The following is a 14,190-nucleotide window of genomic DNA, read 5'->3' as shown; positions in this document are numbered from 1 at the left end:
CACATGACAAGGGCTGCATGAAAGAGTCACATGACAAGGGCTGCATAAAAGTTTCTCAGAACAAGGGTTGCATGGCAAGGGCTGCGTGAATTTATCTCATGACAACGGTTGAATGAAAGTATCTCACTACAAGGGCTGCATGAAAGTATCTTCCAACAAGTACTGAACAGCACCGTGACAAGGCCTGCCTGGAAGTAACTAAAGGCAAATGTCAAATGAAAATATCTTACAGCAAGGGATGCATGAAAGTTATCGAACGGCAAATGATGGCTTGCAACTATTCGAACTAGAAAATGTTTCACAACAAGTATTTCACAGTGGGGTTACTCAGGGGGGGGTTCTCTGGTTATAATAATGTAATGTGGTGTTATTCACGAAAACAGCCACGTGGCTGACGATCAGTTGTCTGAGGGTCAGAAGTGAGCAGCTTAAGTAACGACCCATTCTCGCACATGACTGTACTAGAAACGCATTGAGGTTCTTAAGTACAGTGTTTAATTTTTGTTGAAAACACAGTTTATCATCTGATATATAGGATAGAGCCACAAGACATTGAATGTATAGTGAGTGTACTGAGAAGAAGAAACAGACGCACGTGTGTCACTTTTCAAAGCTAGAATATATTTTGTATGCAATGATATGGTTTACGTATTCATACTCCAACGATTGCGAATTTTGCAGATCAAAACCGGAAGTAAGGGATTATTGTGTGAACAAGTGCAAATATGCACAATTTTTAGGTTTGTAAACCACCATTGACTGGTATTTCTAGGAATTATTCAACCTCCTGATTTCTTTTCTTCTTTTTTTCTTTAGCCTTTAGGATAGAACTTTCATGAAAACTATGGGCAGGAAAAAGTGATGTTCTATAAAGATACGTGAAGATGACATGGAGTTGTTATATTTTTATATGAAACTGAGAAGAACTTGAATTAGTTATCTTAAGGTAGCAGGGTACACTTCGAATTTTGGCCCCCGTCAATATTTGTTATAAATAGAACTTCGTGATTTTTGATGTCTGTAAATTAAGGTGACAGATAATGATTATTAATTCTTTAGAAAATGTATACAGCCGATACATGTAAAATTCTGATGTCAGTTGGAAAACTAACTGCTGGTAGCTTTGTTTGATCAACGAGACACCTTTTCGCGGAAAAATTCAAATCACGGAAGGGTTCTGTGCTTGTTGATTGATACTCAGGAACACTTTCGCTATTTTGTGAAAAAACGAGCTGGATGGGCCCCCATTCCGTTTATGTCCTGACGTTCAGTAAGGACTATTAAACTGAGAAATGCAATAAAATTGGGCATTGTTCTTGCAGCGGGATCATTGCAGGCTGTTCAAAAAGTGCAAAATTGATGATTTTAGCATGCTATTTTTCATTGATGGTGTAAACCTTTCGTTTTGATAACTTTCTTTATTCTTGTATGAGAATCCTGATCTTGCCATTAATTAAAAGCACAAAACATGCACGCAATTTATAAAATGGCCACCCTAATTCTGCTCATAAGGAAGTGCAATATTGCGACTCGCGACATGTAAGACCGTCCGTGCCCAAAATTTTCGCATCTAAGTGTACCCTGGTACCTAATAAAACCTGTATTGCGCGTCATTCATCCGTAAAATGAAATTTTCACAGCATGTAGAAATTACGCACGGACTTCGAAAATATTAAAACAGAATTTATTACACTTTTTATATAACAGCAAGGCGTAGACATAATGTAGTAATAAGTATGTATTAATGTGTTATATATTATTTGCCAATATCTAAGTATCAACTATTACAGATTGAATGGGTTGAAAGGCGAACAAAATTAATATGTTTTCGCGACGTGATTTAATAGTGCCTTTATTTTCGGATGGGAAGAGAAAGTAGTTACACCTAGGTTTATATCTAAGATAATGAAAGATTTACTTTTTATTGAATGGCTTATCATTTATTCATGTTTAAATAATATGCTGAACATCTCTGTACAGATAACTCGCCAATAGCGGGTCACTGGTTAGCTCGAGAGGTAGCCTTACTCATTTGGCTTATCGGAATGATTTATTTTATGATCTGATATTTTATAGTGTCATCCCTCTAAGCCTTACGTGTATCTGCATTTTACTATAGGAAAACGAAGACATTAAAAATCCAAAAAAGTCATAATTTACTGGTCAGACTTACTTGCTTTAATAAATTAAACATTAATAATAATATTCATATAGAAACTTCAAATGGGTTGAATGTAATTCATAATCTTAAATAAGGGACTTAAATCTTCGAAAATATGATGTGACAGGTGTGTAGAGATATCTACACCGGTTTCAATAAACAACAGGCTGCCGATTTCACTAAATTGCAGAAACAAAACATAAAATATACATTCATAAAATGTCAGCGAGGCAAGTTTATGCTTTAATGTCAACATAAATTCATTTTCAGAGATGTAATCATTACAAAAGCTTTGTACATGTACCAGAAAATGTTCCCAATGGATTTCAATTGGGGATTTCCTAACAGAAATATGCAGAATAAGTTTGAACGTGAAGGAGACAGCAACAGTCAAAAGTTATCACGCTGTCCCGAAACGGCCTATTATTTGGACCACTCTAGAGGCAGTACTGATGTTACTGGTGGCAGTAAAGTATCGTATACCTATGTTAAACCTAACCCTAACCTCTAGTCAGTATATTATACGCTCAGCATACTGCCTATAGTCAACTTCGATACTGCATTTATAAGTAACGTGGGTCACTATCTACGCTTTTAGCATGTAGTGAAGTATGTTTAGACTTTCATGATATCTAAACTTACTAACACTTAGAACTATTGCTCACATTCATATAAATGTTTGATTTATTTGAATCTATCTTTTATGTCTGAAATTCTGAAGAAATATTTAAACCTGTCTGATTCACCAATAGGGGTCACCTAGTTTATCCATTTTCTATCAATTTAACAAGAGCTGTCACTAATGGTGACAAATGACCCCGCAGCACCTTGACCATTGACCTGGTGACCTTGACCTTTGACCTTGTGACCCCAAAGTCAGTAGGGGTCGTGTACTCAATAAGTACTATCAGCATGTGAAGTTTGAAGGTCCTGGGTGCAGTGGTTCGCGAGTAAAGTGCCTTCATGCAAAAAGTTGACGTTGTGACGAACGAACAAACTAACAAACTAACGAACGAACGGACAGTTGAAAACTAATATGCCTCCCTTCGGGGGCAAAAAAATAGTATTTTTCTGACAAAACATGACTGGTATTAGAAATATACATTTCAAGGCAGAATATTATGAAAGTCAGTACATTTACATTTCAAACAGAATATACTAGGTAAAAGAATATAGTGCTAGTTTTCACAGTTGAATTTTTATGCATTATAGATTAGCACCAACTATATCTAAAACTAAAATCAAAATATCAATGCACAGAACCTTATTTATTTATCTAAATGTGCCAGTTCAAACCATTATAAACATCAAATCAAACATTTATTCATATTTTTACATATTTAAATATTGTATACTCTACTACGTTTAAGACAGATTCACGTTTTATTTTCAAGTGCCCTGCTATTGACAGTGATCCGCTATTGGCGAGTTGACTGTATTAAAAACATTTTAATATGCTTTCATATATATATATTAAGTTACAAATAATATTAATATCCTGGATAACATGGGTACATAGATGAAATCGGCTCTTTGTTATTAAATTAATAATTATTGATTGATATAGGCTAGAAACATTAAAACTATACCTGGAATTGTCAGAATCAGTAAGTATTTAATACCTTTATGATGGCCCTGAATTTTTGTTTACAACAATCTCTATGGTGATAGATGGGGATTCTGCTTCCTATGCGCATGTAGCTGTCTTGTAAGGACCACATGCGCTTAAATATTTGAGGTTTCAACTTGGCATCCAACATGGAGTGGTAAGAAACATGTTGCAAGCACAGGCATAAGTTAAGAGATACATATGAAATTAAAATTAGTAGGGATTCACAGATATTTTCCCATTTAACACAATTACCTGACTGATTGTTTGCATGTCAAAAGCTACGCTGATGTTACAATAAATAAATTAAATAAAATGGTTCAGATGTAAATTAAACCTCTGTAAACAAAATATTACCAGTAATATTTTCCAATATTTTTTGACTTTTATGACAAAAAAATCAGGTGTGTCACAATTGGCATAACTGTGAGATTTTATGCTGAAAACAGTAAATATGGGGTAAAAGAGTGTTTGATAGGCCTACAGATGTATCAATGACTTTTATTAGTCCCCTACTGGTTGAAAACCAGTTTCGGGGACTATAGGAATGCACTTTTCCGTCATTCCGTCCGTCTGTCTGTCAATCCGTCCGCAATTTCGTGTCCGGTCCATAACTCTGTCATCCATGAAGGGATTTTAATATTACTTGGCACAAATGTTCCCCATGATGAGACGACGTGTCATGCGCAAAACCCGGACCCCTAGCTCAAAGGTCAAGGTCACAATTGGAGGTCAAAGGTCAACAGGGCTTTTTTCCTGTCCGGTCCACAACTCTCCCATCCATGAAGGGATTTTAGTATTAATTGGCACAAATGTTCCCCATGATGAGATGATGTGTCTTGCGCAAATCCCGGACCCCTAGCTCAAAGGTCAAGGTCACAATTGGAGGTCAAAGGTCAACAGGGCTTTTTTCCTGTCTGGTCCATAACTCTCCCATCCATGAAGAGATTTTAATATTACTTGGCACAAATGTTCCCCATGAGGAGACGACGTGTCATGCGCAAAACCTGGACCCCTAGCTTAAAGGTCAAGGTCACAATTGGAGGTCAAAGGTCAACAAGGCTTTTTTCCTGTCTGGTCCATAACTCTCCCATCCATGAAGGGATTTTAATATTACTTGGCACAAATGTACCTCATAATAAGACGATGTGTCATGCACAACTTTCAGACCCCTAGCTCAAAGGTCAAGGTCACACTTAGCAGTCAAATGTTAACATAACATGAACAGGGTCTGTATCGTGTCCGGTCCTTAACTCTGACATTCGTTAAGGGATTTTAATATCACTTAGCACAAGTGTTCCCCATGATGAGACGACGTGTCATGCGCAAATCCCGGACCCCTAGCTCAAAGATCAAGGTCACAATTGGGGGTCAAAGGTCAACAGAGTTTTTTTCCTGTCCCGTCCATAACTCTGCCATCCATGAAGGGATTTTAATATTACTTGGCACAAATGTTCCCCATGATGAGACAACATGTCATGCGCAAAGCCCAGACCCTTAGCTCAAAGGTCAAGGTCACAATTGGAGGACAAAGGTCAATAAGGTTTTTTCCCTGTCCGATCCAGAACTCTGTCATCCATCAAGAGATTACAATATTACTTGGCATAAATGTTCCCCATGATGAGACGACGTGTCATGCGCAATACCCAGTACCCTAGCTTAAAGGTCAAGGTCACACTTTGAGATCAAAGGTCAAGAGGATTTTTTTCCTGTCAGGTCTATAACTTTGTCATGCAAAGCAGGATTTAGATATCAGTTGGCACAAATATTCCCCTGGATGAGACAACATGTCATGCGCAAGAACCAGGTCCCTAGGTCTAAGGTCAAGGTCATATTTAGAGGTCAAAGGTCAAATTCAAGAATGACTTTGTACGGAACATTTCTTCTTCATGCATGGAAGGATTTTGATGTAACTTGGACGAAATGTTCACCACCATGAGGCACCCTTGTTTTTAGAATTATGTCCCTTTGTTTTACTATAAATAGATTTTATTGTAACTTTTTTATTACTGGCGGTAGAGAAAAATCAAGACCACTTTTCTGTGGTACAGCATGCATGTTACATCCAATTTTTAGGTGTATTTTGACCTATCTCTACCTGGTAAAGAGTTTCTTGTGGACTTATATAGATTTTTTTTTTTTTTTTTTTTTTTTTTTTTAAGATTAATTTCCCTTTGTTGTTACTATAAATAACTTACATGATAACATTTTTATAATCAGCCAAAAAAATTCAATATGAAAACAATTGTGGGTTTTTATATATGCACATTTTAATCCAAGTGTGTTGTTATAACATATTGTATATGTAGTACAGTATTGTTAGATATCAGTTCATTATGTTATACTGCAGTAGAGAAAATTAGGTGCCTTCCAGTAGGGGACTTTGTATTGCATGGCAATACTTCATTCACTTGTTTCTATTTCAGATCTTGCAGGAAAATGTTCAGTTCAAAAAGTTATCTTGAGAAGAAAACTGGTCCATATGGTATAGGAAGGCTTAGCTACCTTCAGTCACTGGTGAACGAATACCAGAACACCGATGACATAGAGGCTAAAAAACAAATTATGGCAAATCTTGCTAATTTTGCTTATGATCCTATAAATTATGAAAATTTTAGAACTCTGAATATACTTGATCTTTTCCTTGATGGTTTGGAAGAGTCAGAGGAAGATCTGGTAGAGTTTGCTGTAGGAGGGATTTGTAATGCATGTGCCGAAAGGGATAACAGGAAATATGTAATCGACAATGGTGGCGTAAAGTTAGTCATCGGTTGCCTTTCCAGATATTCAGAAGATACTGTACTATCTGCAATTACAACTTTAATGTATCTAGTCACTCAAGAAACTCGTGCCGAAATAACCTGTTTGCCAGTAGTTGAGTGCATGTTGAGATTATCGCAATCAAAGAATGTAAGACTGAGGAATTTGGCAACAGTTTTTCTTGAAGATTATTGTAATGATACTGTGATACAGGAGGCAAAGACGATGCAGAAAAATAATGGATATGTTCCAACTACTTGAAAGTGGATCATGGTGTAGTGTGATACCTTACACATTTGACTTGGGAAAAAAAATCAGACAATTGTACGGGGGATGTGGATTAAGTATTACAAGAATTTACTAAAGTATGTCATTTTAAACCTGTTTCAAGTGTAACATTCAGTCAGTTACTGAAAAGAAATTAGTTTCAGGTGGAAATCAAAGTTGTGGCCTGCAAAGTTTGTACAAGATGCAGCTGATTACAGAAAATTAAAAGAACTAATAAAACATTTAAATATTTACTTATATTATAGTCATTTCAAAGATTCTTTGAGAGACTTTATTAATTTTGTCTTCTGATCATAAGGAAATAATTGAAAATATTAGAATTGGAATATAATTATTTTGATGATAAATCAGACCTACAGACTTATTCCTATGCTGCTCAGTCCAGTTCAAAAAAAAAAAAAAAATAAAAAGAAGAGCAAAAAGTCTATTTTTCTGTTCCAGTCAGGGCTTTGTATTTATACCATGTGACCTTCCAGGTATATTTCTGTGTTGGATACAATATATTTCAAACTAGATGATGCAACAACTTTGGTTTGAATCTCTGTGTTAAATATTTAAAAAGCCATTAACCAGTCCACCCGTCCATCCATCCATCCATTTGTTTCATATTACTTCTCACAAACTGCTTGATGCAATTTTACCAAATTTAGCCAAAAGCATCCTGGTATTGAGTTTCTCTTATTGTTAAAATGATTCCACTTGATGTGGCCACAAGAGCTAAAAATAAAAACATTTGTCTTGTCCAAGACCTAGAGATGTAGCAATGTCTAGTGGCCCACTAATATGTTCTGCGAAATCACTTCAAAATCGGACAACAGGAGATGGAATTTAAGATTTTTCTGTTTGTAGTGATAGCCAGGTTCTTCAAAAAATCAGAATAATTTGAAAATCTTGGTAAAGGGTCACTTTGAAGCATTCCTATGAAATTATTGTGAAAAGACTGTGCAATTTTTGAAGGGAATATTTTTAAATCCACTACATCCATATAGGGAAAGCAATTTCTGAAGGGAATATTTTTAAATCCAGTACATCCATATAGGGAAACAGAAAAAAATTGAACAATCTTGGTAGCGGTTGAAGGTCAAAGTAAGGTGAAATCTCTGACACAGTAAAACTTAAACAACCATTCAAGGTATTGACTTCAAACTTTGCATATAGGTATTGGGCCTTGAGTCACAATGTGCAAAACGCATGAACTTAGTTGGTAGGTCAAAGACACTGTCCTTTGAATTTTGTGTCGAGAGCACAACTTCAACACAATTCAAAGTGTTGATTTTAAATTTTGAATATAGGTGGTTGCTGATGAGGTGAGTTAAGGAGTGCAACAATCCAAATTATCTTGTGTGGTCAGATTTCAGAGAAAATCCTGACAGGAGTCTAGCTGTACATATCTTTGGCTTATCTTACTCTGGTTATTTTTTAGCTCGACTTTTCGAAGAAAAAGTAGAGCTATTGCACTTGCCCCAGCGTCTGTGTTGGTTAAAGTTTTTGATAAAGTCAAATATCTCTGTTACTATCAAAGTCTACACCAGGGAGAAACAATCCCCATAACTCTGTTTGAATTTTGATGGAGTTAATGTCCCTTTTTGACTTAGAATTTTTGGTTAAAGTTTTTGATAGTCAAATAACTCTGTAACTATCAAAGCTTTTGACAAGTTATTTGCTATCAAAGTCTACACCAGGAAAAACAATCCCCACAACTCTGATTTGAATTTTGACAGAGTTATGCCCCTTTTTAACTTGGAATTTTTTGGAGAAAAATTTGGATGACATCAAATATCTGTTACCATCAAAGCTATTGACTTGAAACTTAAAATAGTTAATTACTATCAAAGTTTACACCAGGAGAAACAATCCCTATAACTGATTTGAATTTTGACAGAGTTATGCCCCTTTTTAACTTAGAATCGTTGGTTAAAGTTTTTGATTATTCTAGGATAGAATTCCTAGGTTGACGTACCATCATATAACCTAAGCTTTCATGTTTAAAAGAAAATAAAAACACTTCCGATTATAAACACAAGTTTATTTTTCGTTTAGGGTAAGTGTGGATTGAAAGACGGTCATAGTGGCTTACAACTTCAAACGTTAAATGGCGATTGAAGTTGAAAATCCTCACAAAGGGTGCGACCCGGGCATGCCTTAGATAATTTGAACCTCGTTGCGCCAAAGCCAGGTAGAACCAGGCACCACCTTTGGTACCATATAAAAACCAGGTACTTCCATGTACCATTTACAAACCAGGTACCCATTTTGTACCATATACGAACCAGGTACTTCCATGTACCATATGGTACTACCATGTACCATATACGAACCCGGTACCCATGTTGTACCATACACGGACCAGGTACTTCCATGTACCATATACGAACCCGGTACCCATTTTGTACCATATACGAACCAGGTACTTCCATGTACCTTATACAAACCAGGTACCCCTTTGGTACCATACAATAACCAGGTACACCATGTACCATATACGAACCAGATACCATTGGCGCAACATAAACCTAATAACAACAAATGTAACCTATGTAAATGGTTGAGCAACTATAAGAACGCCTAGCCCTTTTCGCTCTCTGGCCAATTCTTATATGCTCGAAAAAATGAACCAGAAAAAATTGAATTTTGAACCCACGAGTGTCACCAACCCCGGTAAATGGCGGCGGCTGGTCAGGGACCCATGAGTATGCAAAAAGATTTAGTAATTGACAGTTAACAACTCAGTATGGCATGCCCTAGTCGCACCCAGACGTAAGAATTTTCCGCCAGTATGACAGAAGAAAGATTAGAAGAGAGAAAATAAATGAAAGAGATGAAAGTAAAAGAAAATATTTAGAGTTTAAAGTGATAAGTTCTGGTACCGGCTTAAGCAATTTTAAAATGACAAACAGGAATATATGTATCTCCTTGACACACTCACTTCACATCATTTATAACTGTCACCATGTACATCTGATTTGCAAATGGTATAAGTAATCAGAATCATAAACTAGGCAAAATGTCTTAGAGTCAAGTGTTTCAAATACGCACCTTTAAACCTAAGTAAAAGTTAACAAACAGGAATATATGTATCTCCTAAACGCAGGCACTTCACATCATTTCTAAATGTCACCATGTACATCTGATTACAAATGGTATAAGTAATCAAAATCATCAATTAGGCAAAGATGTCTTAAAGTGTCAAGTTCTTTAAATAAGCACATTTAAACACAAGTAAAAGTTAACGCTGGTGAATGTTAACGGTCAATATAGATATTTTGAACCAGTACAGAATACATTTCCATCACAGTGTCACTGGTTTCATCGTATCCTGTGATCCTTCCGAATAAGGCTGAATGATATAATCATTGGCTTCTGAGCGATACTATGATGTTGAACTTCAAAAGTAGCATATTGTGTCGATTCTGTCTGGTTATAGCGTTTCTTGACTCATGTGCTTTAACATCTGATGCCATAAAAAGTAAAGCATTCTGAAAGAGTGAGAAAAACTCGGCAGCAAAAAAGTAACAAGAATGTTGCAAAAATAGGCAAGTATTGCATATAACGTGTAACTGCCTTAATACTTTACCATTATAATTATTGATTGAAAATCTATAGTATCATAAAACAAACGAAATAGTATTTAAATTATGCTAAAAAAGGGGTGCGGTGGGCGGGTTGTTCTTAAAACGGCCTCGTGCTGAATGGCAAATCGGAAGCACGGCAAACACGTGACTTTACTTATAAATTATCGTCTGCTACGAAATCTCGCGATACATACCATAGCAACGACTTAGCGTTATGACAACCGATGCAAAATTACAAACAAACAATTAAATTGGAATTTAGCCAGAATAAACAAGATTAATTGGAAGGATTAATCTATATTAAGTCAGATATCTCTGTTACTATTAAAGCTATTGACTTGAAACTTAAAATAGTTATTTACTATCAAAGTCTACATTATTTACTATCAAAGTCTACACCAGAGAAATAATCCTCATAACTCTGATTTGAATTTTGACAGAGTTATGCCCCTTTTTAACGTAGAACTTTTTTGTTAAAGTTTTTACTGGCAAAGTCTTATGGACAGCTCATGTTTTTTGCAGTTATTTCCCCTTAAGGTCAGTTTTGAATTAGATTTGTCTGGACTGCTATACTGTTGGTGAGATTTAAATGGCACTTCATAGGAATGATCAGCAGCAAGCCTAGTTGCACATAAATAATAGGTATAGGGATAACTGATTTTTGTTCCCCCAAAATTTTTGAGGGGGCACTTAGCTAAGTTGCCCTTTCCTGTCCGTCCAAATTCGTGTCGTGCATATCTCAGAAAGTATTTAGCCATACTCGTCAAACCTCACAGGATTTTTATTCAGCATGGAAAGTTGTGCATCAGGTGTTTTAATTTGGATCTCGCACAGCTAGACTAGAGTTATGGCCCTTGACTTAGTCAAAACTATGCATTATTATTTAGCATGCTAATTTGTGTACCTGTGGTTTCGTTAGAGATATTACTCAGGCGAGCCAAAAATAGAACAACCTTTTGACTTCTCATCATGAACTGCTTGATGGAGCTTCATTAAACTTGGTCTGTAGGAACATTTGTCTTCTCTCGATTTTGTTCAAAAGAAGGCATTTGGCCCTTTTCAGAGGCTGCTAATTATAAATGATGCCTTGGTCTGTTGCATCATGGCAAGCTCCTTTTTTTTTTCTCAAATGGGAACGTTGACCCCTTTCTCAATGCTGAAACTACTGGTTAGAATTATTCCAAACTTTTTAGCATCCTTGCAAGAACTTCTCACAATTTCTTTTTTTTTAATCCCCCGCCGTGGCAGAGGGATTATAGGAATGGTCTGCGTCCGTCCTTCCGTCCGTAACAAAATCGTGTCCGGTCCATATCTCCTAAACCCCTTGAAGGATTTTCATGAAACTTGGGTCAAATGATCACCTCATCAAGACGATGTGCAGAACCCATGAGTCAGCCTTGTCGGTTCAAGGTCAAGGTCACAACTCAAGGTCAAAGGTTTGAGCCTGCCATTTTGTGTCCGCTCTATATCTCCTAAACCCCTTGAAGGAATTTTATAAAACTTGGGTCAAATGATCACCTCATCAAGACGATGTGCAGAACCCATGAGTCAGCCATGCCGGCTCAAGGTCAAGGTCACAACTCAAGGTCAAAGGTTTGAGCCTTCCATTTTGTGTCCGCCATATATCTCTTAAACCCCTTGAAGGAATTTTATAAAACTTGGGTCAAATGATCACCTCAACAAGGCAATGTGCAGAACCCATGAGTCAGTCATGCCGGCTCAAGGTCAAGGTCACAACTTAGGGCCAAAGGTTTGAGCCTTCCATTTTGTGTCCGCTCTATATCTCCTAAACCCCTTGAAGGATTTTCATCAAACTTGGGTCAAACGATCACCTCATCAAGGCGATGTGCAGAACTTATGAGTCAGCCATGTCGGCTCAAGGTCAAGGTCACAACTGAAGGTCAAAGGTTTGAGCCTTCCATTTCGTGTCCGCTCTATATCTCCTAAACCCCTTGAAGGAATTTTATAAAACTTGGGTCAAATGATTACCTCATCAGAACGATGTGCAGAAATTATGAGTCAACCATGCCAGCTCAAGGTCAAGGTCACAACTAAGGGTCGAAGGTTTGAGCCTTCCATTTGGTGTCCACTCTGTATCTCCTTTACCCCTTGAAGGATTTTCATCAAACTTGGGTCAAATGATCACCTCATCAAGAACTCATGAGTCAGCCATGTCAACTCAAGGTCACAACTGAAGGTCAAAGGTTTCAGCTCTGTATCTCCTAAACCCCTTGAAGGATTTTCATGAAACTTTGGTCAAATGATCACCTCATCAAGACGTTGTGCAAAATTCATGAGTCAGCCATGTCAGTTCAAGGTCAAGGTCACAGCTAAAATCAAAGGTTTTACCCTTTGACTATCCATAGCAGTGGCGGGGGATTTAGCTGTCATTCAGACTGCCTTGTTTAAATAAGAACACGACCCGTTTTTGGGGCCACTAAAGCTAAAATAGAAAAATCTTTGAACAACTTCTTCATATGCACAAATCAATGGATTTTCATGGAACTTCTTCTGTAGCATTACTGTAAGGTCCTCTCCCAAATTTGTTCAATTGTAGATACTTTGCCCCTTCTAGGATCCGCTGTTTTAAGGGGCTACTAGAGTTGAAAATAGAAAATACCTTTAAACAGCTTCTGTTCCTGAACCCCATTGATGGATCTTCATCAGTCTTTGTCTGTAGCAGCATTGTAAGGTCCTGTCTTCATTGTGTTCAAATGTTACAAATACAAATATCTTTAATCAACTTTTTAGCGAACTATTTTATGGATCTTCATGAAACTTGATCTATAGCAATCTTATAAAGTACTGTGGTAAATTTCTAAAAAATGAGACACTTGTCACCTTTAAGGGGGCAATTAAGCTAAAAACAGAAATGTTTTTAAATGGCTTTTCCCAGCAGATCTTTATTAGATTTGGTTGGCAGCATTCATGTAAGGACATCTCAGATTTGTTTAAATGGAGGCTCTTGACCGGTCTTCTGTTTTTAGCCCACCTGAGCACAAAGTGCTCAAGGTGAGCTTTTGTGATCCCCCTGTGTCCGTCATCTGTCGTCATCAACAATTTGACTGTTAACACTCTAGAGGTCACAATTTTGACCCAGTCTTAATTAAACTTGGTCAGAATGTTACCCTCAATAAAATCTTGGACGAGTTCAATATTGGGTCATCTGGGGTCAAAACTAGTTCACCAGGTCAAATCAAAGGAAAAGCTTGTTAACACTCTAGAGGTCACAATTTTGGCCCAATTTTCATGAAACTTGGTCAGAATGTTACCCTCAATAAAGTCTTGGACGAATTCGATATTGGGTCTTCCGGGGTCAAAAGCTAGTTCACCAGGTCAAATCAAAGGAAAAGCTTGTTAACACTCTAGAGGTCACAATTTTGGCCCAATCTTCATGAAACTTGGTCAGAATGTTACCCTCAATAAAGTCTTGGATGATTTCGATATTGGGTCATCTGGGGTCAAAAACTAGGTCACCAGGTCAAATCAAAGGAAAAGCTTGTTAACACTGTAGAGACCACATTTATGACTGTATCTTCATGAAATTTGGCCAGAATGTTAATCTTGATGATCTCAAGGTCCAGTTTGAATCTGGGTCATGTAGGGTCAAAAACTAGGTCACCAGGTCAAATCAAAGGAAAAGCTAGTTAACACTCTAGAGGCCACATTTATGACCATATCTTAATGAACTTGGTCAGAATGTTAATCTTGATGATATATAGGTCAAGTTCGAATCTGGGTCAGATGGGGTCAAAAACTAGGTCACTAGGTCAAATCAAAGGAAAAGCTTGTTAACACCC

The 14,190-nt window shown here is 37.0% G+C and overlaps 1 protein-coding gene across 2 annotated transcripts; it reads left to right on the top strand.

The window, feature by feature from the left end:
* Positions 1-1,635: 1,635 nt before the first annotated feature.
* Positions 1,636-7,182, top strand: LOC123556535 (armadillo repeat-containing protein 7-like). Of its 2 annotated transcripts, none has more exons than XM_045347310.2 (2): positions 1,636-1,734; positions 6,197-7,182. In XM_045347310.2, the coding sequence occupies exon 2, from the start codon at positions 6,210-6,212 to the stop codon at positions 6,789-6,791; it is 582 nt and encodes a 193-aa protein (XP_045203245.2). In that variant the 5' UTR covers positions 1,636-1,734; positions 6,197-6,209; the 3' UTR covers positions 6,792-7,182. The 2 variants fall into 2 exon arrangements, with proteins under 2 accessions (XP_045203245.2, XP_045203246.2); XM_045347311.2 differs by lacking the exon at positions 1,636-1,734 and adding an exon at positions 1,775-1,889.
* Positions 7,183-14,190: the final 7,008 nt, after the last annotated feature.

This window comes from Mercenaria mercenaria, chromosome 5 (assembly GCF_021730395.1).
Source record: "Mercenaria mercenaria strain notata chromosome 5, MADL_Memer_1, whole genome shotgun sequence".
NCBI classification, from domain to species: Eukaryota; Metazoa; Mollusca; class Bivalvia; order Venerida; family Veneridae; genus Mercenaria; species Mercenaria mercenaria.
The sequence above is the reverse complement of the archived record's forward strand: the minus strand, read 5'-3'. Positions and strand labels throughout refer to the sequence as shown.